The sequence below is a fragment of the Mirounga leonina genome, unplaced genomic scaffold, assembly GCF_011800145.1.
Source record: "Mirounga leonina isolate KUSES-001 unplaced genomic scaffold, KU_Mleo_1.0 Mir_168, whole genome shotgun sequence".
Taxonomy (NCBI): Eukaryota; Metazoa; Chordata; class Mammalia; order Carnivora; family Phocidae; genus Mirounga; species Mirounga leonina.
Genome location: NW_023270426.1, coordinates 59,617,898 through 59,644,073, shown reverse-complemented (window position 1 = coordinate 59,644,073; position 26,176 = coordinate 59,617,898). Strand labels below are relative to the sequence as shown.

Here is a 26,176-nt window from a genome sequence, read left to right as displayed (position 1 = left end):
CAGGCCATCCCATTATGGTAGTAAGCCAGCTGCTTCAGGTGATGTGGTATAGAGGAAGGGCAGGCAATTCTATGGCTGTGTGCCCATTGTTACACCTCCTTCACATAAAATAAGCCCCTTTGAGGCAGGCTTCCCAGCGGAAACAGCAGGCATTCTTTTAGCCTTCAGATGATGGTCTGGCAGACTACTAAGAACACAAACTCATTAGATAAAGTAAGTATTAATTCCAATAATAATGAGTTTCTGCCCTCTCTGGAGTAAAACAGCCCTACACTTAGTGCCCACTTCCATCCACCTATTCACGTGACTCTTCCCCAAACTTCCTTGTCTCTAGTCTTGGTGATCCCAAGCCCCTGCCAGACCACGATGTCATTAGCACTGCTCAAACTGTATCTTCATAACTTCAGACCATTTCTCCCCTCACATAAGATGAATGGCTAAGTGGGCTGTTCATTGCTCTGCCCTCGTCCTTAAGAGCCACTCCTGAAATGGAGCGGTAGAGTGGTGGTGGCCCACTTTCAGCAAGCGCCAATACATCAAGTCAAGTCAGGCTGGGGTGAAGCAGGCTGAATTTTTCCTCCTCCATCAGTTAGTGACAGGTTTTAGGGTAAAGGTCAAAGAGTTGACTTGTAAATATGTCCAGTATGAAATGTCTACTAAATATCCAAGAGATGTGTCAAGTGGGCAGCTAGAGAAATGAGTGTGGAACTTTGGAGAGAGGCCATGATTGACATGATAAATTTGGGAGGCATCAATATACAAGTGATATTTAAGGCCACATACAAATGGTGTATAAATATATTATTATATAAATACTATTTAAAGACTGGATGGGATGACAAGAGAAGTAACTATAGATGGAAAAAAATGGATCAAGTATAATCAGTTATGCCATAACACTGGTTTTGAAATCATAAAATTGTCCCAATGTAACTGATATATCTGAGAGCATAACAAGGATAATCCATAATCCATAATCTGTAATGTGGATTTCACATTTGTTTATGTGATTTCATCTAGAAGAAACATGGTGAACACAGAAAACTGCACCAACCTGAAGCAAGCTACAAGGGAACACACAAACACACCTGAAACATCTACCAGCTACCTCTGTGCAACACGTATGTTGCTAGCCACACTTCACTCCATCTAATGTGACAATCTTCCCTCTGATGTCAGATAACCCTCCTCTCATCATTTCACAAGAATATACAACCTGCAATTCCTCTGATGCATGCTTTTGCAAGCAAACTTAAGGTTTTTTTCCCTAGGTATACACCATATTTCTTGTTGTATATAAGTATTAAACATTTATTGTGTAAATCTGCTTATTAGGTCCCTATCTTTCTTTTTACATGTCACTGACCAAGTTTTTGAGTAGTGGTCTCCTAATCCATTTTTCCCTTATGTTCTGTGTTTTCTTTATCTAATTTGGCATAGTGTAGTGATCTTTAGGAGCCCCTCTATCACATGATGGCAGAACTGAGTGCTCTGAAGTTGAGGCCCTCCAACCCTGAGGCTCCAGAGAAGGCGAAGCAGCACAGAAAGCCAAGTGCTCAATAAGCATGTAAGTGAATTCCCACTTTCTACCTAGGCATCTACAGCAGCATTTTCATCACAGCTGCCAGTACATAAAAGTGTGATGGAAAGAGCATGGCTTTAAGCTTAAACCAGTCCTGAAGTTTCTTCGCTCTACCACTTATCACGTGATTTCTTCTTAAAATGAAGATCATGTCTCATGGATTTGGGTGGAGATAAAACAAGTATCTTATATGATACCTACAGTAATATATTAAGTACTGAAAAATTTTTATATTTCTTCTCCTTAACAAACATACAGACACATACACAATTGCAAAAAATAATGCTACATTCCCTCATTTTATCGAGAAATATGTATGCTCACGTATTGAAAAAAAACAAATTTCCAACCATTTTGTTCCCTATCACAATGGGAACACATTTGCCCCATTATCCCACCCCCAATTTTAACCAGAATGAACATTTTTAATGAGTTATATTAATAAGCCATTAATCCCAGTATGTGACTATTCAGCCTTTCCCTCTTTTTAGCAAGAGGCATGGATGAAACAGATCCAAAGATATATTCAGGAGTCTTTATGTCTCCTTACAACTTCTTACCAAGTCAATGAGCATTACCATACAGCACCCAAGACTAAGAAAAGAACTTTTTACTTGCAGGAATCACACGGGGGAAAAGCTATTTAACCATGCTTTCGTTTAATAAAGCCCTAATCAAAATGTATCAGCTACTATTTTCAACTTTAAAAAAAAAAGAAAAACAAAGGCTATCTATATCCAATACAACTGTGCACAAATATGTGCTTATATAAAAGTTACACAGAAAATTTAATGAATTAATAATTTAAACAATAAAGGAAATTACAAATCAGCAATCAGGAAGAAGCTTCAAATGTCAAAGGTCCATAAAAATCCACTTTTCATACTTAAGAATTTACAGAGAAATGACATAGTGTCTGAGATTTGCTTTAAAAATTACTTCAGCCAAAAAAAAAGAAAGAGAGAAAATTGGCAAAAGGCTGATAAATGTTGAAGCTTAGCTGGTGGGTCATTGGGGTTCATTATCCTATCTTCTCTAGTTTTATATATACATATATGAAATTTTCCACTTAAAAAAGTTTTTTTTTTTTTTAATTCAGCTTTTTGATTGCCATCTCATCTCCCTGACAGAGATTCTGATTCACAAATGGAGTCCTCAATCAGGAATAGTGTTCTGGAATATACATGAGCTATTTCTTTTTTTTTTTTAAGATTTTATTTATTTGAGAGAGATAATGAGAGAGAGCACATGAGAGGGGGGAGGGTCAGAGGGAGAAGCAGGTTCCCCGCTGAGCAGGGAGCCCGATGCGGGACTCGATCCAGGGACTCCGGGATCATGACCTGAGCCGAAGGCAGTCGCTTAACCAACTGAACCACCCAGGCGCCCATACATGAGCTATTTCTGATTAAGGTCATCATGCACAATACTTTGGGAAATATTAAACCAGATGATGGAATTATCAATACTACAAAATAATTAAGACAGAAAATAAAGAGTTAAAATATTTTCTTCTGTTAAAATGTACATCTAATTGCCTTTGGAATCATGATACAAGCAAAGGTTTAGGCCAGTATATGAGAAGCATAACATGAAGAAATAATCATCAAAACCACCATCATTCAGTTTTTCACAAGAAACAACAATAGCCGCTGCTGTTTTCTTTTGAGTCAAAAATTCCCTCAATCTTCAGATCTGCAGGAGAGTAATTATGAAGCTTAACCATCAGAAAAGTTTCTGAAACATATTTTCCCAGAAAAAATAATGCACTGAGCCCTAAGTTGGCTTTCTGTATTAGAAGAGAAGATTAAAGCTAATGCCTAATAATTACACATCAAATTAATTTTTTATTTTGTTTCACACTTGGGTAAAGATCTGTGATATCAGATTATATCAGTATCACTTATATCTAAAGGAATCCATTCACATAACATATGGCAGGCACTTAAAAACACAGTCCAAGCTAAATAATATTCTCGTTTTTATAAAGATTCTCTCAAAATGTCTCTAAATTATTCTTAAGCTGTGAGTTTATATACATAAAATGCAATCCAAGTATTACTTATAAAATAAATGAGACCAGCAAGTTTTATGAATCATTATGAAAAGCAATCTCATTACTTTATAATTATTTGGCATACAAGACTATAGGACATACGAAAATAGCGCTAAAATAAGGTGGAGAGAAAGTAACATTAAATATTACACAGAAGAACAAAATACGGGAGGAAAACATGAGAATGTGGTTGCTATGCTACAGAACCAACTAAACTCAGTCATCTGTCCAATATAGATACCACCTGGAATCCAGAGGCCTCGTTGGCACGGCCCCATCAGGGCTCTCGACTACATACAGGTTTGTTCATTCTTTCAATTATAATTTATTAAGCACCTGCTATTTAGAAGAATACGGTATACCTGGGTAAGATGGAACAAATCACAAAATAATTATCAACTCTTTCAATATGGCATATTCCGCATATTCTCATTATTTAAGGTGTGATTGTGCTTTCATTTTAACCTTCATATTATTTTATTTCATGAATCTAGGAAAATGTAAAAGCATAACCTGACTCAGAGAGAAGTCTTTAAATATCTCTATTACCTTCAGCATTTTTGAAGGGATAAGAAAAAAAACTAACTTTTCACTGTCACTGCAACAAGACAATGAAGAATCTATGGAAGCGATAGTGGTTTTTATTTCTAAAAATCAAGCAAATAACTATAAAATTTAAGCCCTGCAGACAATTCCAAGCATAGAGTAAACCAGCAATTCTCACATACTTTAGTTTCAGGACCCTTGAACACTCATAAAAATTATTAAGAACCCCAAGGAGGTTTTTGCTTATGTTGGTGAAATCTGATGATATTTATCATTTTACTAAAGAAAATTGAAAAGAATTTAAATGTTGATACATTAACTCATTTTAAAACAACAATAATAAACTCATTACATGCTAACATAAGCAACATGTTTTATGTGAATAACTATATTTTCTAAAAAAAAAATTAGTGACAAAGGGGCATTGTTTTACATTTTTTAATATCTCTTTTAATGTCTAGCTTAATAGAAGACAGCTAGATTCTCCTATCTCCTTTCACAATCAATTTCTCTGCTGCTACTTTTTATTTTGGTCGAAATATATTAAAAATATGCAGCCTCACAGAGATATCTAACTGGAAAAGGAGGATTTAAATAGTCTTGGCAGATAGTTATGGATATTCTTCCTCCACATTATACCTATTTGACAAGTAATAGTTTCTTAGAATTTAGTTGCAATGTGAAATCAGACTCTAATACATTAAAACCCATTGGTCTACCTTGCACTTCAAATCACGACTTCAGTAAGCAATCAATCAATATTACTGATGATGATGATAATAGAAATATTTCATATTAATATCACTCCTGTCTTCAAATCACACCAAGATGGAAGTAAGAGTTCTATACTTATACTCTTAATATTTTCAGGAATGAAAATCCTAAAATATTCCTGACAAATTCCAATGTTGGATCTTTAGGCTCAACAACACTTTCTTATATTAACTGTCTAAATTTTACTCTTTCCAATATAGATATATTCTATTTCCCTCTCATTTGGGCTTGGACAATAACCAGTCATGTTTTCTCTTCCTTTCCAGCAGTTCTAAGAGTACAGCTGCTGTGGCCTAAATAGCAAAGTTCTCTCTTCTACCATTAAAGACTTGACTGGCCCTGTTAAAATTCCAAGACTTCTGGACACAGGCAAAGCTACAAACCTACATGAAGGTAAACCAACACCAACACAATCTATCAGTGGAACTCGTGAGGCAAGCCAGCATTGAAAACTCACTATAATGGCCCACAAAGCCAGAGAAACACTAAAAAATTATTCCTCATTTTGGGCAGGGTTTTAACATTTATGGTTTGGGTTTTTGTTTTTTTTTTTTCAGTTTGGTTGTTTATGCAGCTAACTGAATCTAAATGTGTTTGTGGTTTCAACTAGGAGCCTTCTCATGTCTTACTATTAGAATACATTCACAAGTTCAACTAGGATTTATTGAATGCCTATTATGTTCCATTCTAGGTATTGGAGATACAATAATGAACAATAAGTCCTTCTTACACTCAGAGTTCTTTTATCTCTGTGGTTGGAAGGGATGGCCAATAAATAAGTAGACTTATAAGTAACAAAGGGAATTTAAGAGTACAATCAATGCTACAGAAAAAAGTAAAACTCGGTGAAGGGATGGAGAACAACCAGTTGGGAGAAGGGAGGGGAGGATTACTTAAAACAAGCAAGTCTTCACTGAGGAGATGTCTTTAGAACTGAGACTTGAATGACTGATTCTGAAATTGACAAATAGAGAGGCTAGGAAGCCCTGATGCCCTGAGACTGGAACTGAAACATGCAAGTCTGACGGAAACATCCTGACCAAAGAGGAGTCTGACCAAGAGGAAGCCAGAGCCATTGGCAGATGCCAGGTCATAAAGGGAATTAAAGGGAAGTTGATTTTACATGGCACCCTAATGGTTCTCACAACTTGATGGAAGACACCTGTCTTTTTAAAAATAGACATGATGAGGGGCGTCTGGGTGGCTCAGATGGTCAAGCGTCTGCCTTTGGCTCAGGTCATGATCTCAGGGTCCTGGGATCGAGTCCCACATCAGGCTCCTGGGATCGAGTCCCAAGGAGCCTGCTTCTCCCTCTGCCTGCCACTCCCCCTGCTTATACTCTCCCTCTCTCTCTCTCTGGCAAATAAATAAATAAAATCTTTAAAAAAATTAAAATAAAATAAAAATAGAGATGATGATACTAAAAATATAGGGGGAAAGACAAAATTAGAAGTCACAAGAAATAGGTTCAAATTCCAGTTCTTCCCACTGTACCTTAGGAGAAAAAAAAGTAAAATTAATATTTATTTAGTGCTGATAACTGCCAAGCTTTGAATCAGGCATTTGATCCAGTCTTATTTAATTCAAGTTGGGTTATTTTTTCAGGTCTCTAAGCTTCTAACCTTATTAAGTGGAGAGAATCATAAGTAATATTTGTTGCAACTGTATTATGGATTGTCAGGTATATAAAAAATTCACCAGGTAAAATTCTTTAATGACTAAATATTTAAAAGTATTAACATTACAGATAAACATTTCTTTTTTAAGTTACCAATTTGTATGACATTTGTCCTCCCTAGTGTAGGATATTCTAGTATTTCTGGTATAGGAAAAGCCCATTATTTGAAGATCTCTTATGATTATCACCAAACCAAAGAGCTAAGAAGGGCAATAAGACATTCCAGAGAGCGAGCTCCCCAATTTGAGCTAGGTCAGGCCTATGACCAAGATACTTTTTCTCACTCTCTACTGATTCATGGTATTCTTAATTGTTTCAATTTACAAAAATGCCCTCCTAAATCTACAAGAATCAACTTGCAAAGGGAAGGACTCTTGTTCCCTGGCATCCTTTCATGGAGATGCTGTCACACTCAACACCTGGGAAGTGGTGTCATGAGATCTCACATTACCGGACAGGAAACCAAGATGATTACGAATCTTTGAAAACCTGGAAAGAACTGATAAGGACGGTAAAAGAGCCTAATGAATGAAGCTGGCCAAGAAAGGTGATAAGGAAGGCATTATACCCAACACATGCAACATGGAAGAACATTGTAACTACTTAAGTACATTTCACACACACACAAAAAAAAAACCCTCAAAAAATCACATTTCAATAAAGTTTCAATTACTATTATCCATAGAAGCTTTCAAAATATACTATTTCACTTACTTATGCAGTATCCAAAGAGTAGCCAAAGTAAATGACACATGGAATATTCTGTGCATTCTGTGAAGTGCATTAACTTTAAAAATAACTGCCAAGGGGCGCCTGGGTGGCTCAGTCGGTTAAGCGTCTGCCTTTGGCTCAGGTCATGATCCCAGGGTCCTGGGATCGAGTCCCGCATCGGGCTCCCTGCTCAGCAGGGGAGCCTGCTTCTCCCTCTCCCTCTGCCTGTCACTCCCCCTGCTTGTACGCTCTTTCTCTGTCAAATAAATAAATATAATCTTTAAAAAAAAATAACTGCCAAAGTTTCATTTGCTAACTCCTTATTACTTCTATCAGTTGATTAAGCCTCTGATTCAAACTGTGAACTTATAAGAGCAAAGACGTTATAATTTACTTTTGCAATCACTGGCTCTAGCATACTTCTGGGCTTAGCGCAGATACTTAAGCATGTTTCCCAAATGAAAGAAAGCCCACTCCCAAACTTCCAAACAAATCCACCTACAATGAATTTTTTAACTCCAAAATTACCCCAGCTCACTACTTACCTCTGGTATACAAGCTCCTGTGAAACCAAACAAGCCATTGGCATTGTCACTTTTTTGTATTATTAATCTTGCTGTAGTATTCTCTTCAGAAATGCGAGCTCCTCCACATACAGAGACTAGTTTAAGAATGAATAATTCTTCTCCCTCCTCTTCATTATCATCTCTTGCAGAAATAATGAATGATTTGTTAGTTTCTCCCTGTCTGAACTCCAGATAGCCAGACACGGGGTGTAAATCACTCTTTGCTGGCATAGCATGAAGTTCATAAATTTCTTCCAGGGTCAGTTTCCGCTCATAGGACCTCACATCCTGCATCAAACCTGTAAATCTGTCATTGCCATTCGATCCTGCCCCAATTCTCAGTGTTCCAGGACCTGAAATTAGAAATGGGTTTAATTGCTACAATATCCACAAGTATCCTGTCCCGCATTACAAGTGTAATTCTTTCAGAAAGTGAAGCAATTTTGTTGAGAGGTTTTATTAGATAAGTAAAACACATAACAAGAATACAATCAAATAAAGGCTATTTTCAGTTATGATGAAAAATGAATCTGTAATTGCTGGGATTTAAGACATTTTGTACTTAAGGATATTCTGTACATGTGTATATATGTGTGTATATGTATATACATGTATGTATGAGTGTATATTTAGATAGACATTTCTTCCAGGAAATTTTAAAATTTCTTTGCGCATCTAAGAATGGAATGATTCAATTCAGTCACAATTTTTTAAACTCTTGTATTACTATTCTTCCAGAACATCAAGGCTTAATCTGTTAGAAATGCATCTTGAGTTAAATAAAGCTGTGAGAAATCAACAAAAGTTTTCATGGACCCAATATAACTCTTTACCCAAACAATTAATGCAATGGATGTAGAAAAAGAAGTATTCCTCCCCGGGAACAGTATCATAAGCAAGTCTTACAGACTTTTTCATAGTAATCACAACATACAACCCAATTATATTACTCTTTATCAGTAACAACCTTTTCAAAAATTTACCAGTTCTTATTTCTTTACTTATTCCCTCTCCAATAACTCAAGCAAGACATTTACATAAGATGAGAGCTTGGCAGTGCTTTGGGAAAAAAGTACAAGCAATATTTTTTATCAAAATCATCCACCAAAGCAGCGCTTACAAGTCACACTACCCACTACCCAGGTGGTTTTTTCAGGGTAGTCAGAAGTATCCTGCACATTATTATCACAGTGGCCCCCACACATTCTCCAGTGGTTCTGGGCTGACTATTTAGTAGTAAGAGGAATACACCTACAACAGGCAAAAATATGGATAAACATTATCAACAATACTGAGCAAAAGAGGCCAGGCACTCAAGTATACACACTGCTCAATTCTATTTACACAAAGTAAAAAACAGGAGAAGCTAATCTTATGCTCTTAGAAATGGCAATAGGAGATGGGCAGGGTGGTGAGTCAGTGACTGGAGAAGAGCCAGGGGGATTCTGGAATGCTGTTTCGTGATCTGGGGCTGGCTACCCAGGTGCTGAAACTGATGAATTTAAAGTTTTAAAAACTGATCTACCTGTATACCTGAGATCTACCTGTATACTTGAAATATGTACACTTTCATATATTTTACACTATATAACATATATTTCATCAATAAATTTTAAATACATATATACTTTAAATTTTTTCTTTCCAAGGTACAAATTAGAAAAACAATCTAAGTTCCTTGCAGTAAGCTAAACAGAGAAAAGAAACACCCAGCTCTCACTTTCCCCAATCTTTCCAACTCTCATTCTACCAACATGCCATCACCAAACGAATCAACATATTCACACAATCAAAAGGTGATTAATTTAATGCTACAGAGTGCTATAAACATAATCCTTGCAGTTGAAATCAGTAGTGTGTGCATGTTGTTTCCTTTGCCCATCTTTTTTTTCTACTAGGAACAAAAAATAACAACCAGACATCCAGTCCAGGAGGTTCAGAAGAAAAATATTCTATTAAGCTATAACCATAAAAGCTGTGCTCTACTTTCTTACTAAGCAAAAAATAATCACGTCCTAGGATGGAGGGGCTGGGAAGGAATTGGTGATTATAACAAAGATAACCAATATCTGTGTTTAAATACGCACAAAGATGTATTTCTCAAAGAAACAGCATGTAATTCAGCTAAAAGACAACAAAGATTATTTCTTCAAAGCTCTCCATAGGATTCACCACTTTACCTACTGATACTATAAACCCCCGTAATTGCTGGGCTTTTAAGAGTAATTTTTCTTTTTTGATTCCTCTTTAACCTTATGCCCACCACCCTTCACCTCCAACAAGCATCAGTTCCCCAAATACAATATGCTCTTTCACATTTCTACATCTCTGCTCTTTTTTCTACATGGAATTATCATGCCCCATCCCTCCTCCTACCAGTGGAAGGATAAATATTCCTCCTTCATAATCTTTTTCTTTCTTCCTACAACACACTGAAGTGATCTCTTTGCATATCTCTCTCCCAGAACCTATTTTAAGTACCTCAAGGGCAGACACTGCCTGATTCATTTCTGCAACACTCAGTACAGAACTTATGGTCTTGGTAGGCGTAAGTTTTATTTAAAGAAATTAAACCAATACACAAGCAGATTTTTAAATATCTGTTAGCCTTTTTAAGAAATCAAAATTTTTAAAAATTCAAAATTCAGTATCCTATTTATAAAGACAACACTCACCATCAGTTATGGCTTCTCCTTTCAGACTCTTGATTCCTCTGGGCATTGCATTTCCATCAAGGTAGAATTCAATTATACCATCATCCAGGATAATTAGAAGATGAAGCCAAACATTTTCTTCTAAATACTTCGTGACTGTTGCCTTGGCAATATATGTAGCATTGGAACCCAAAGTTTTGTAATGAAGAGAAAGGGTCACATAGGATTCATTTGTCTGAATTTTTACCCCATAGTAGATGCTTCCATTACCATCATCCTTTGCTATAACAAATCCATTTGTATTGGCATTGGGCATTACCCAAGCCGAAAATGTAAAGTTGGCAACTGAGTTGTTCCTGGAAGGATGGTATTTTGGATTAACAGTTCCAAATGCACCCTCTAGTCCACTGAAGTACAAAGCATCTGTTCCACTGTGGTGATGCCGCATGTGTGGTTGTAAATGCACAGTGCTGGGGAAAATTCCAACCAGCAAAAAATCTGTCATTGGAGGCAAACCATCAGTGAAGTCACTGGACAGTATTTCCCAGCCTACTCGTACATCACCAAACACACCCTGCTGCCTCAAAATGGTAAAGTTGGTAATATAAGACATATCATCTTCTGAGAGGACATCTTCTGCAACTTCTCTCTCTAAGCACTCTGGATCCAAGATGAACACTCCAAAGGGATCATCATTGAATGGAATCATTACGGTCACCTGGAGGTTGGTTCCTGCTAGTTGGCCCCCAGGACCTGGGGATCCACCTGTAATAAGATGATTTATAATGAATAAGAAATCAGAATTTGAAGTAGTTTATCGTTTTATAAAGTGAAGACAAAAGGAATTTGACTAGCAAACTTCTGGTTAAATAATATATTCATTGATCAGTGGAACAACTGTTTTGCCATATGGTTTTCACCATATCTTCAGGGGTATTTTGATTCAGAATAATTTCATTAATAACCAATCAAGCCTGAAAAGAGGATATTAACTAGAGAGTTTTATTTCCTGTGCTTAAAACCAAAAGTGATGGGAAAATTGATTGTTTAAATTTTAAATGGCACAAAGACCAAGCTTTCAGCTTTCAGCTTTCATGAAACTGTACTTTCTAACTTCCATTAATATTTTGTTGGAGATATTCTACTTGGTGTGGAGAAAAATCTATTTACAAGTTTGAGGATGAATGTAAGTCTCCATCCATAAAACTTAACCAAGCTAAAACCACAAAATGAATGTTAAAAATAACACTTCTATCAAAAAGGGTGTTTTTGACATTTAAAGTTGGATAATCAAGATATACTTACTTCTTTATTAATTGCATTTTCTATACAGCTCTAATTATTTACTTGTGAAACATTAAATCTCAGTAGTGAAATAAAAAAGATGGAAAAACACAGCACCTGATATGTTTACAAGCTTTAAAATATAAAATTCATTGAATTCAGGAATTTTATCTGGAAAAGCACGGAGAATTATTGGTTTGGCTTCTTCTCCATCCATAAAGTTAACAATCCCTGAAGTTTCATAGAACTCTTGTCCAGGCTGCAAAGCAGAATCATTCTGAAACAGTTGCCAAGCCACAGAAACATTGCCAAAGTGTCCTCGATGCCTCAAAATCCTACATAACAAATTAAATTAATTTTTATGAAAAATGTATAAGAAGTGAATTTTACTCTAATGACAGCTTTCAGTGTTACCTCAGAAATATTCTTTTACTATTTATTCTCTTTAATATAAACCAGCCAGCCAGTCTTTATTGAGCAACCGTGATGAATCTCATGGTAAGAGAATGAGGTAGAACTTTAAATAACAAAGAGAAGCAGTCTTAAAAGGCCAAACTGAAGGGTAAATTCCAAACCCAACTGAAAAATATTTAGATGAGAACTGGCAAAAGTTTTTCAAAAGCAAAGGACAGGTTGAGGATAGTCACATATCATTTGAAATAAGAGTTACAGAAGACCTCAGATAACTCAAGTCTCTCCGTCCTGACAGATGACAGAATTTGGGGTGAAGAGAACAGCAATGATCATTTCTGTTTACCACCTAAAATGGTTGTTTTTTTTAAGATTTTATTTATTTATTTATTTGAGAGAGAGAGAGCAAGAGAGAGCAGAAGCGGGTGAAGGGCAGAGGGAGAAGCAGACCCCCCGCTGAGTAGGGAGCCTGATGCGGGACTCCATCCTGGGACTCTGGGATCATGACCTGAGTGGAAGGCAGACGCCCAACCAACTGAGCCACCCAGACGCCCCTAAAGTATTTTTTTTAACAAGTGGCAACAGCATAAACAAAGTTTACCATTCATTTGTACTACCAACTTTGAAATTACTCAATTCTTTTTTTTTATGTTATGTTAATCACTATACATTACATCATTAGTTTTTGATGTAGTGTTCCATGATTCATTGTTTGCGTATAACACCCAGTGCTCCATGCAGAACGTGCCCTCTTTAATACCCATCACCAGGCTAACCCATCCCCCCACCCCCCCCAGAACCCTCAGTTTGTTTCTCAGAGTCCATAGTCTCTCATGGTTCGTCTCCCCCTCTGATTTCCCTCCCTTCATTCTTCCCTTCCTGCTTTCTTCTCCTTTTTTTTTTTTAACGTATAATGTATTGTTTCAGAGGTACAGGTCTGTGATTCAACAGTCTTACACTATTCACAGCCCTCACCACAGCACATACCCTCTCTAGTGAAATTACTCAATTCTTAACCAATTCTAAGTTTTTGAAATATTAACGATATTTCAAATTTGTGCATACTGAAGGTTTTATTTTATTTTATCCAATTTTGAATTTACCTTATCCAAATACACTTACCAAAATGCATTAGTCTTTCCTTCTTCTACTGCTTTGTCTATGGGCTCCAAAGAAAAAATGCCATTTGGGTCATCATTAGCTTCAATGATCACTGTAGCTATTCTGTATTGATATACTACTGTGTCACCTAGATTAAAAGTCAAAATAACAAAGAATAGTTAAGTTGCTGTTAACTTCATATTTTAAATTAAGAAAAAGTTTATAATGAAGTTCAAATTTCAGCAAGTATTTCCTCACTGAAGGTCATAAATAAAGGAGAGAGAAGCCTAAATAAGTTTAATGTGACTTGTCTTTGTGGAAATGTTTAATTATAGAGGACGTACTTCATTGAAAAACATACATGATACTTTTCTTCACAATAGGAATATTGCTTCAATGTTTAATTAGAAATCAAAAACATAGTTTTATCTAATTTCAAAGTTTTGAGGTAGATTCATTTCATAAAAATAATGAAAGGATTATCCTATAACATAAAAACACTCCTGTTGATATTAATTGGAATGACTGGCTTGACCATTTCCCTTTAAATCTCTGTCTTCAGGCAGCAGTTTGATCCAGTCATGCACAGAACAAAGCAATCTTTATGGTGCTGAAATGGATTCCTCTACTCGAATTCCAACCAGAGTGTGTTACTACCAAAACATCAGGTCTCTACTCATCACTTCCCTGAGGTCCACAGCTCTTCCTCTTTGCTCCTCCTGTTCCCAATGCAAGCAGAATTCCTCCTCATCTTTATTCAACACTTGTTAGTCCTCAGGACCAGCTCAAGCAACATATCTTCCTGGAATTCTTCCTTGAATTCCAAAGTTAAGGTAAGAACATCTCCACTGAATTCCTATAGCACTTCCCACTTTGTCAGTCTATCATAAATTTTATCACATTAATTTAGTACACACACACACACACACACAAACACTACTGTAAGGTCCTTGGACAAATCCTTCTTAATCAATTCTATGCCCTAGCAGAGTAGAGCTCCATAATTGGTACACAAAAGTTATTTATGAATGTTAGCTGAACTGAAAGAATAAAACTTTCAAAATTAGATGAGGGCAACGCCTAAAACTAAAACTATAGAATCAGAAATTATATGTAGCAAACCAGCGTATTAAAAATAATTTATGTAAATATACAACAGTGTACTCAAACGTACTTGATAATTAGCCAATGAAAAGAGGGGGGAAAAACATAAAAAAGGGACAGTAAATCATTGTGTAGAAAATGCTGACAATATAGAATAATAAAAAACTGAAAATATATCATAAAATCAAAAAAACAAAAATAACAAAATCTAATTTTATCAGGGTTCTATCATGTGCATTTGTCATGCAATATATCACAGGTGGTACTAAAAGCTCATTCTGTCTCTCCACAGGGAGAATGGACAATATTTAACAAGGACTCTGAGGATGGCCACATCTTTTGATCCAATAATTCAATCTGAGGACATACACTGTGGACAGTAACTATCAGGCACAGATATCCACTGCCAGCACAAGGTCATGTTGGAGATGTTGCTCGTCCAGCCCTGCCACCATTGATCCCCTCAGGCCCTCGATGTTTTGACATCATGAGAGAGGAGAGAAAAGTGGAAGAGAAAGAACAAAGAAGGGATGTAAAAGCACAAATTATGTCATCCAAGTCTTCATAGCTAAAGTCATTAGATCCTCAGATGTCACCACATTTGGAAAAATACTGAAGACAAATGCAGTGGCAGTATACCTCAGGCCAGCTATCCAGTGACACCTCTCTCTCCATCCCTCTCTCTTCCAATATCAAATATATATTTCCCCAATGATGCATTTTACACAATAAATGCCAAACTTCCCCTTGCACAGTGATTTTCCATTCTCTTTATAAGAGATTTGGATGTTCCGATCCACTATTTTAATCATAGTGACATTTTGTTCCTGATAAGAGTTTAAGCCCAGTGACATTTTGACCTCAGAGATGTTTGGGACACAATAATTATCCCCAGAATGACATCAAAGTAATAAATGGAATCAAGAACTTATTCCTACAGTAAATTGTATTAAGACAATGGCATTTCTTCATCCAGTTTCTATACATGAAAGAAAAACTTTCTGTTTTTCACTTTTACATCACCAAAACTATTTTTACCTGTAGCAACTTCTTTCATTTAAATTTTAGGACAATGACTGAATTCATCAAAATGTTTTTCATCTAAGTAAGGCCTGACTAGTTGTGGGTTTTTCTGCAACTGCAAAATTTCTTTTGTGGACATTATTATACAAAGTTAAATTTTTCCTCATAATAGTTTTCAGTTTTTACTTTTTTAATTTTCTTACTAAGTCTTATGAGAAATGAGAAAGAGAAGAAGGAAATAGGAAGAGAGAGACAACTGAAGAGAGATAAAGATAGGGAAAATGGTGGAGAAACACAGCACAAACAAAAATTAAGTGATCTCTTACTTTTCCTCTTCCTCTTTCTGAATATTTCAGTCCCCAAGGTACAAGGTAAAGCACAAGGCAGGCATTCATAGTGAGGATGGACTGCTGTGGCACGACAGTGACCCAGCACAAGGTGGGGTAAGGAGGGCATCTCCAAAGGAGAAAACCTTAGCGTAGGATGTTGGAGTCCAAGTGGAATGGGAAGGCATCCACATGGAGGTGGGGTGATCCTAAAGCAGGAAGCCAGAACCCTAGTGGGGTAAGAAAGGCAACTCCATTGTGGAAGGAGGGTAAAAGATGCAATGGGAAAGTGGGTCCAGGTGGAATCAGTCAAAGAAGTAAATATATTAAAATAAGAGGGGTGGTGCCTGGGTGGCTCAGTCGTTAAGCATCTGCCTTCGGCTCAGGTCATGATCTCAGGGTCCTGGGATCAAGCCCCACATCGGGCTCCCTGCTAGGCGGGAGGCCTTCTTCTCCCTCTCCCACTCCCCCTGCTTGTGTTCCCTCTCTCACTGTCTCTCTATCAAATAAATAAATAAAATCTTTAAAAAATAAAAATAAGAGGGGCTGAATTTCACACACTTCGAGAACAGAGGGACAAACATGGAAAAAAAGAAAACTAGAACAAACTCTGTAATAACAGGCAGAAATGGAAATACTGTTGTGAATTAAGGGTTTTCAATATATATAGTTGGATACAGAACAATAATAGAGACATGTCAAAAAGATAGAATAGTCATCTCAAACAGGCTACCACTAGCCAAATCTGGGAAAATTTGACCACCAAAACCAATGATGATAATGAAATACAACCCCCTGCATTAAATAGAAACCATGAGTCCATACTGATAAAGGGTGAAAGTTTGATGAGTTACAGGATATTTACATAATGCATCTCCCCCACAAAATATTTATTCATTTAAAAAAAAAAAAGTACAGTGGAGAAGGCTGGCAATCACCACCTAAATTGTGGTCAAAGTAAACATTGCTGTAAAGGGACAAAACAAAATCACGTGTCAACTGAAGAGATGGTAAGAAGAGAAAATCGCTTCTATGAAATTCCCGTCAACAATGCAAAACCTGAAACTAATAATAACAGGGAAATATCAAAGAGACCCAAAATGGGGAATGTTTTACAAAATAACTAGCCTGTGATTTCTGTATTATTATAAAGGTCATAAGGAAAGACTGGGGAACTACTCCAAATTGAAGAGATTAAAGAGACATGACAACTAAATCCAAGCATGATTTTGCTAGAAAGGACATTATTGGGACAACAGGAGCAATCTGAAGGGGGGTCTCAAGCAGTGACTATATTAATGTTAACTTCCTGATATTAACAATTATACTGTGGTTATGTAAGAGAATGTCTCTGTAGGGAAAAGGCACTAACGTATTCAGAGGTGATGGGGTATTCTGTCTTCAACTTATTCTTAAAAGGTTCAGAAAAAAATAGCTCCTTGTACACTTAAGAGAATAAATATAAAAACAAGTTAAGCCCCTCCAATTTGCTAAAAGTTGGGTCAAAATAGTCTCAGAACCCAAATACTGGGATCCAAACATCCTACTTCATTTATAGTACAGAGAAGAAGGAAGAGCCTATCTTTTCCTCCTTGCAAATTATCATGCATCATGGCTACGGCTCCAGAGAATTATCAAACAGCCGGCTGTGTTCAGCCATTTCCAGAACGCAGCTTCCCAGCCAGTATGCCCAGTACCACGCTAGAAGAGTAAGGGCTTACAAAATACTGATACTCTAAGCTCTTGAATTACTAAACAAGGCTCAGGGTAGCTTTAGTTAGAAGATTTCTATTCCTTATGTAATATCATACTTTTTGCCATGTACTACATTGTGAAAAAAAGATTAAAAATAATGCCACAGATTATACCAGGTACATGAAGATTCAACATACATATTCTTCACTCTTTCCCTCAAGAAAGCAATAAAATAAGCAATTCTGCTCTTGAACAGTCATCAATCACAGTTAAACACTTATGGTCATCTTGATAAAAGCACTGAAACAAGTCTGCCATAAAAATATAATTTTTTTACCTGTTGAATTAAAGAGGATTATATAAAAGGGCTCATCTGTTTCTGGGATATCATCTTCATTAATGAATACAGATATCCTCTGCTTTCGACTTCCAACCGCAAAAACAAGTGCTTCTCCTTTTTCAATGGGAACAAAGTCTCCATCTCTTGCAGTAGCCTTCCCGTCCATGGTAGCATATTGGACGGTGCAGGCAACATCAACAGATCCATTTCTGAGAACTGTGAAGTTAGCAGTTTCACCTTCCTGAACTCTCACCACATGAGGTTCTGAAATATTGATGAAGAAAAGAAGGAACATGTGAGCTTTTTTGATTCCATCTACATATTTTCACACCACTTTATATTTCTTCCTGCCCACACAAGAAATACCCTCCATTGTGTCTCTGCTTAAAGATTCAGCTCTGGTGCCAACTCCTACATGAAGACTCCTCTGATGATTTCTAGTCAATAACCTTCCCCTTGTCTTAATTCCTACAGAATCCATTGTCTTCAACTCCTAATATGTCAGTAAATTAGATACTATCTGAAATCCTTGGTCTACTGTTTCATATACCTCATTTCCAAATTTAGTTTGTAACTTCCTTGAGAATAAGCCCAGAAACCTTATATTTTATTTTTCCACAGCAGTTAGAAGGCTGAACACAGGACTAATTCATTACGTATATGTTAACTGAAGGTAAAGAATATGAATCTATAAAATTCAAGAGCTTTAAAAGATTCCTGCAATTATAAATTGAACAGCTTGTAAAAAGGGCTTAATAAAGAATTAGACACTGGGGCACCTGGGTGGCTCAGTCAGTTAAGCATCTGTCCTCAGCTCAGGTCATGATCCCAGGGTCCTGGGATCGAGCCCCTCACTGGGCTCCCTGCTCAGCGGGGAGCCTGCTCCCCCCTGCTTGTGCTCACTCTCTCTCCCTCTCTGTCAAATAAAGAAGTAAATAAAATCTTTTAAAAAAAGAAAGAATTAGATACCAATTAAGCTTACAAATAAAACTAAAAAAATGTCACCTAGAGAGAACAAACTGATGGTTAGCAGAGGGGAAGTGAGGGGAGGGGGATGGGTGAAATAGGTAAGGGTATTAAGGAGTGCACCGGGTGATATATGGAAGTGTTGAATCATTAAATTGTATACCAGAAACTAATATAACACTGTATACTAACTATAGTGGAATTAAAATAAAGTAAAAACTAAGAAATGTCTCAGGTGGCAAAAGGGAGTTATAAAGAGAGAATTAAAATGCAGAAATGGGGAAGCCTTAATTTACATGTTCAATAAAGATGAGTTATTAAGTTAATGAGCATCCGTTAGGTATGGTACCCAAACCCTGAACTGGCTACGTCATGTACTGGAAGAAATTTTGTGGAAGCGTATCCCTTCTTGCACAAACGCAAAAGAAATACCTTGGAATTTGAAGGCAGAGGGAGAACAAAGCTAACAAAACAGTACTTGTTTTATTTTCTTTTTCCTTCAGAAGACTTTTGGAAACATTTCTTAAAACATCAAACAGACTGAATAATGATCGTCCAAACAAATCACGAAATCAAATTTAAACAAGCTTCAATTGTGCTTTATTGAAAATGTTCAGTTATAAAAGTTATTGAAAACATACCTATCTACTCTTTAAAAAGATGTAAACTCACTCAAAAAAGATAGGAATACCACCTGCAAAATAAATGGGGTCATCATTTCTTCTAATCCTCAGAGTTGCAGTAGTTTTATTTCCTAGTTTAACTCCTCCAGTGGCATTAAGCAGAGTAATGGTAAATTCCTCCATTTCCTCTGGAATCTTTTGGAAAATGTGAAACATGTTTTATGTTAGGTGATTTGTACAAATAATTCCATTAGATATACCTAAATTATTTTTTATCTTTTTAAAAAGTAGCTCTATTAATGACAGGACTAATGTTCATCACGATTTCTGATTCAAGTAGGACTCAGACCCCAAAAAACATTATAATGTGCATGTCATCCAAAAAGCCACTTCATTCTGACTCATAAAATTTAATGAAAATAGAGATATTTTGCTTTATATAAGCTAAAAATATAAATACTACATAGGTCACATTATTTTTGTTAAGAAGATGGGATATATGTTGTTTACAAGAAAAAAAAAAAACAGAAAAATAACTTTTTGATCCATTTAGACCAGAGGACATAATAGCAACAAAAGCTCAGCTAGCTCTCAAAGGCCTCTTACAACCCTTACGGAAGGTTTCACCCATAAAGACCTCAATCCCATGTCCTACCAAGATGAGATTCCCCACTATCTCTGAGCCTCTATAAATCTCTAGGTGGACACTGTTTCTCTTTCATTCCATCCATGTAAGCTGGTATTCTCCATATCCTAAAATGGAAGAGTGCTGGAATTTTTATCTCAAGGAACAAGCCCAAGGGAAAGGAGACAGGCTTCTGGGAGCATTTAAACACAGCTCCTCTCAGAAAGGTCCACTCCCATTGTTCCTAGTTGTTTCTCTTCATCACCAATAAGATGAGCACCACCCTGGATCCATGATCCATCTGGTGATTGTCCTAATTCTGAGAATGCACCAATAGCATACTTGGTAGATGGTACCATTGGCTTCAAAGGGCCAAAGTTCTAGCTGAGGACTTAACCTCAACTTGAATCCCTGATACTTAACACCTACGCAGTGTCACTGGCAACTGTGAGTTATAAGAGTTGAAGATGGCTCCAGGGAAACCAAAAATATTCCTCTCTTGGCTTCTATTCAAACATTATCATACCTGCATTCTTTATCACATATTTTCATGACAAAATATACTGCCAGATGTTTAATTATTAAATAAAAAAGTTATTAAGCAATGACAACAAATAAAGAGTTATATATGCAACATTTACCTCATCTGGAAGGGAGTAAATGGTGATATTTTTTGAAAATTCCTGATCTCCAAAGAAAATAGTCCCTTGGACAGGAAATACATCTTGTGTAAAGTCAGGACTAACCACCCATGATACACTAACATCACCAAAGGTGCCTCGATTTCTTATTACATCATAAATAGCTGTGAAATACAAATGTGTATAATATGTATGAATATACATTTAACAATTTTAAAACAATGAGTAAAGAAACTGCTCAAAAAAACGAAAGTAAAAATAAGACCTCTTTTTAATAAAAGTCAATCATTTGCTTAGATAGCCTCAAGGTATGTATCTAAATGTAATCTAGTGTTCTTTCTGTAGGTATAAAATTTATAAAATAAATGGACTTGATCTTTTCTATCAGTTTGGGGTTTTAAAAATCATTCCGCAGAGGGAACAGAATGGTGATTAATTAGACACACTTATGACAAAGTTCTACAAGGATTTTTGCTGAAACCAGCTAGAGGAAGTTGCACACTCAAAAGTAATTTTCTTACCTAGACAGACACTGTTCTAAAAATAAGCTCCTTCTCATTTCAGGCCACTGCAATAGCTCCCTAGCAGTAATTCTCATTTTTTAAGTCTTTCCTATTTGACTCATCTCATTCTTCAGTGTTTGAATTCTACCACATATGGTTAATTGAAATCAAAATATAACTGAAATTATCAGTTATCACCACAATACCGATGTAAGAAATAAAAATAGCAATCTTAAATATGATTTTTTAAATACTAATATCTGTACTATATGTAATTTTTAAGGCAGATGGACAACTAAAAATAACAATTTGTTAAAGAAATAAACTAAAAAATGATTAATTTCCTCTTCAGTAAACAGTACTAGAATATAAGAAGCAGAATAAATTACCACTATAGGTATCGTCTCCTTTACTTTCATTTATCATAACAATTAGATCATCAGAGACAAATTCTATAATCCCATGAGGATCATCATTTTTTAGAATCGTTATGTTGACAACCGTAGCACTTCCCAACTTGCTTTCCCGTTCACCATGGCTGCTGAGGACCACCCAATAGTGTTCATCCAACTAAAATGAACATGTCAAATTAGGAAAAATATAAAGTTGAAATTTCAAAGCAAATAAAAATATATCTATTGAAGAATATTAATACTATTTTCCAGAAACATCCCACTCACTGGAAAAAACAAAAGAGCTGATATTATTCCTAAAAAATTGTTTAACACTCTCCTACCAATTAAGGGAAACATCATATATGAAAGTATACATTATCCAAAAAAGGAAAAGATAAATCATGATACTATACTAACATAGCAAGAAAACTGGACCTTACCACTGATGATCTAGCCATTTAAACTAATAAGAGTAAATAAAATAAAATTAATTGAAAAACTACCTATGTATTGGTGTGCAAACACAATGGAACAATATGTGGTTCCACTAATACAAAACTTAAATTTATTTTTTTTTAAAAGTGATTTTACAGAAAAACTTCAGTTCAAACCCATATCATTAAAAGTTCAAACAGGTGACATAAAATAAAGTTAAACATAAACAAAGCTTAAAGAAGATGAAAACTGATCACACACATTTCAGATAGTTTGGCATTTCTTTCTGTAGGACAAACATGTAATTCAAAGTTGAATGAATCTTACTTTGTTTTTTAAACTTGTGTTTTTTTTTTTCTTTTGCAAACGTAAGTAGCCTCTCAGTCCTTTCTTGCTCACTTCTGCTCCTGTATCTCCTTGTCAATGTTCAAAATATCTATATTCATAATATACTAGATACTATCAGCTTTCCACAAAAGCACAAGAAAGAAAGAAAATCCCGTACCTCTGGTATCCCATCCAATCTTGTTAGCAATGTGATTACAATCTCCCGCTCCCCAGGTTTAAATTCTAGCACCCCTGTGTTTCCGTAGAACTCATTGCTATCTCTCGGCTCTATTCGGTAGTGTAGAAACTGCTTCACCAGAGCACCCCTGGATCGGGTGATGTGGAGCTCTACAGAGTCCCCTTCCTTAAAAAAAAAAAAAAAAAAAATCCATGAAAGTTCAAATTCTTCAAGATTGTTCTTCTGAAGTTGTGAGTACAGAATAGATTGAAGTTTCTTTCATACTTACTTTTATAACATAGGGTCCTCTGGATGTAGGAGAAAATTCAAAAATTCCCCCAGGATCATCATTTTCCAAAATAATTAGGTCACGGCTAGTATATCCAGATTTTAGCACTTGATTTTCTACATTGACCCTGGAGAAGTCAGAAGGAAGAAAAGGGACCTGCCACCTATAATCTTAACACTGAATTTTGCAGCCTTATTTACAATATTTACAACACTTCCAGATAATGAATATGAAGGTTATTATCAGTTAAAACTTAAACTGAATTTAAGTGTACTAAAATTATTTAAGATCAAAATACTTTTACTCATAATATCTATGGAAGAACTTCTATTTCTGAATTCATGATATCTTTCATATTTGACTGAAATTAAATATTGCCTAAGTACTCCAAAAATACACCAAAAATATTGTCTAAGTACACCATAAAATAAGTAACCAAAGGCTGTAAATATATTTTTATAAAGTATAAAATCTACAGATTTTTTTATAGTTTTAGGAAAATTTAATTTTAACATGTAGTTAGAAAATATATTTAAATAAATTTGTTTTACCTTTATGTGCACTTGAATTAAAAAAAAATCATGACATAAGATTACACTAACTAAATAAAAGTTGGATAACTGCATGGACTAAAGCAAGCCACAGTGATCAAAAATAAACGAAATTATGATTAGATTTTAGAAATATTTTGTGACCATATGATTCTATTCACCTCAGTTTTAATTTATTTTTTGTTATTAAAAGAAAATATAGAACAAACACAAAAAATCATGGAACAGAATGGATCTGAGATGCATTACTTGTTAAGCACTTTCTATACATCTCTCAAAAGAACATATTTAAAACAAGATTTTTTTTTATATTTCTGGTTTTTATGCTCAGTGTATAATTAGAATGATCAAAGGGACTGGGACACAGGGCTCTGGGAGTTTAAAAGCCAGCATTCTCTTTGAGAATTCTCAATCCTGCAATCTGCTCTAAACCTTCCCAAATTCGACTTTCTGTTGAATCAAACAGTATTCATGATCAGACCTCAAAATTACAATGAAGCCACAATTAATATGTAGAAAAGACAGCTCACTTCCTATGCAATAGAAAATCAGAATTATCATCCTTCTCTAGCTTTTGGAAATCTGACAACCAAAACCTAGCATTCTTGTGTCTGCAGAAGAGACAGCCCAAATAATAGGACAGTTATTTGTGATACTGTTAATGCGGTCATGTGATTTTCATAGTAGATACATCCATATTTCATACACACTCCCCTTACCATTAGAAAATGAAACTACACACAAAGCATGCACAGCCATCAAGCAAAATTTCTCAAGACCTGTGGTCATGCAGAACTGCAGCCTGTCCAAAATAACAGCTTGGAAAGCAAAAGGTTGAATAACCAAAAACAAGGCATTGTTTTGTACACTTACCCAAAATACACGACAAACCTTTCGGTTTCTACCCTGTCAACACAGAAAGAAGTGTGGGGGGGGGGGAAAGGAGACAGAGACACCGTTTGCCAAAATCTCACTCATACTGCTAGAAATTTGAACGACAGAGCAAAAATAAAGTGAAAGAAAGCTTTTCATTTTTTCCCCCACAAGCTAGTAATGTTCACTTCTGCACAGTGGATTCTCTGCTATTGATGAATGCTAGCAAGAGGTTCAGCAGTTTCCACTTAGGGAAGACGACCCCATGGCCAGCCAGCATGTCAACACGCATTGAAGACATTCCTTTCCAGGCCTGCTCCAAGGAGCCGGGGCCTGCCAAGCACTGTGCATGCTCACAAGCCACAGCAGCTGAGCAAATCTCAGGCAGCTTGAGTTATAATTACTTAGTAGCTTTAATGAGGTTTTTAATAAAACAAAAATCTTCATCCTCAGATCTAAAGCCAGTTATTCTTTGAAAAAATAAAAAACTTTAGAAGCAAAGAAATACATACCTTTCATCATTTGCATAGAAATATAATCAAAGAAGCCATAAGATAGGATTTTATCTTTTAACTTTGACAAATATTACTTACATAGAACTTCATAACAGGAAATCTAAATACTTTTCCAAATCCCCAATGTAATGTATTTTCAAACAATCTTGAAAAACACATGTCAACATGCATGACCCTAGGGCTTCATTTTTTATTTTATTTTATTTTATTGTGTTATGTTAATCACATACATTACATCATTAGTTTTTGATGTATGTTCCATGATTCATTGTTTGCGTATAACACCCAGTGCTCCATTCAATACGTGCCCTCTTTAGTACCCATCACCAGGCTAACCCATCCTCCCACCTCTATCCCCTCTAGAACTCTCAGTTTGTTTCTCAGAGTCCATAGTCTCTCATGGTTCGTCTTGCCCTCCGATATCCCCCCCTTCATTTTTCCCTTCCTACTATCATCTTTTTTTAACATATAATGTATGATTTGTTTCAGAGGTACAGGTCTGCGATTCAACAGTCTTACACAATTCACAGCGCTCACCATAGGGCTTCATTTTTAAGGTCAAATGACACTATAAATATGGGGTTATACACCACATATATGGTAATTTTTCTGAAATTAACTGGCATAGTGAAATTTTTTCTGATTTGGGGAAAACTAAACAGTAAAATATTTTTAACTGGTATGATACTGAAAGCATCATAAACTGTTTAACTCTAGAGCAACTCTTATCTGTACTAAATACAGAGAATTTGAATTTGAATTTGACTTTAGAGAAACTATAATGTACCACAATAAAGTGTTAATTATTTTTGTTGCATTATATCATAACATTGTAATAACACTACCATTCATTCTTTCATTTTAGTTTTGTTAAAAATTTGCAAAATTGAGAGGAGGTTTAGATAAAATATGTAATTTTAAATCGTAGATGTTATTCTCACATTTGAGAATGTTATTTGCTCATTCTTACTCATACACAATTTAGATAATATAAGTAAACACTATTACTAATTGAATTAGATATAAGTATAACATAAATATAAAATTGAATGAATTTCCTGTATTTGAAAAGAGAGTAACCAATAATTTTTGAAATACTCTAGCCCATGATTTGTACTTCCTTGTGTACTGTCTTTGCCCATAGGAGAGAGAGAGAAATAAATACCTAAAAATCATATTTAATTAATTTAAATGTTTATATGATCAAGTTAAAAAATGACTGTTTTGAAAGAATATAAAAAATATTTAGTAAACTTTCAAAGGTGAAATTTAAGCCATTCTTTAAACACTTAGCCAAAGCAGAAACTCAGCTAAGAGTTTCTATGAATTGCTTTATCTTCGGTTTATAAATGTTGTTCATTTTCTTTCTTTCTTTCTTTCTTTCTTTCTTTCTTTCTTTCTTTCTTT

The 26,176-nt window shown here is 35.5% G+C and overlaps 1 protein-coding gene across 1 annotated transcript in view; it reads right to left on the bottom strand.

The window, feature by feature from the left end:
- Window positions 1-26,176, bottom strand: part of ADGRV1 (adhesion G protein-coupled receptor V1) — a 556,689-nt gene that overhangs the window by 424,340 nt on the left and 106,173 nt on the right. Inside the window, exons 12-21 of the mRNA XM_035014847.1 lie at window positions 22,831-22,957; window positions 22,542-22,727; window positions 21,596-21,776; window positions 20,704-20,867; window positions 19,509-19,632; window positions 17,846-18,112; window positions 13,382-13,508; window positions 11,966-12,183; window positions 10,586-11,329; window positions 7,890-8,263 (exon numbers count right to left, since the gene is read on the bottom strand). Of these exons, the coding sequence (XP_034870738.1) occupies window positions 7,890-8,263; window positions 10,586-11,329; window positions 11,966-12,183; window positions 13,382-13,508; window positions 17,846-18,112; window positions 19,509-19,632; window positions 20,704-20,867; window positions 21,596-21,776; window positions 22,542-22,727; window positions 22,831-22,957 (2,512 nt within the window). The remainder of the gene's footprint in view (window positions 1-7,889; window positions 8,264-10,585; window positions 11,330-11,965; window positions 12,184-13,381; window positions 13,509-17,845; window positions 18,113-19,508; window positions 19,633-20,703; window positions 20,868-21,595; window positions 21,777-22,541; window positions 22,728-22,830; window positions 22,958-26,176) is intronic.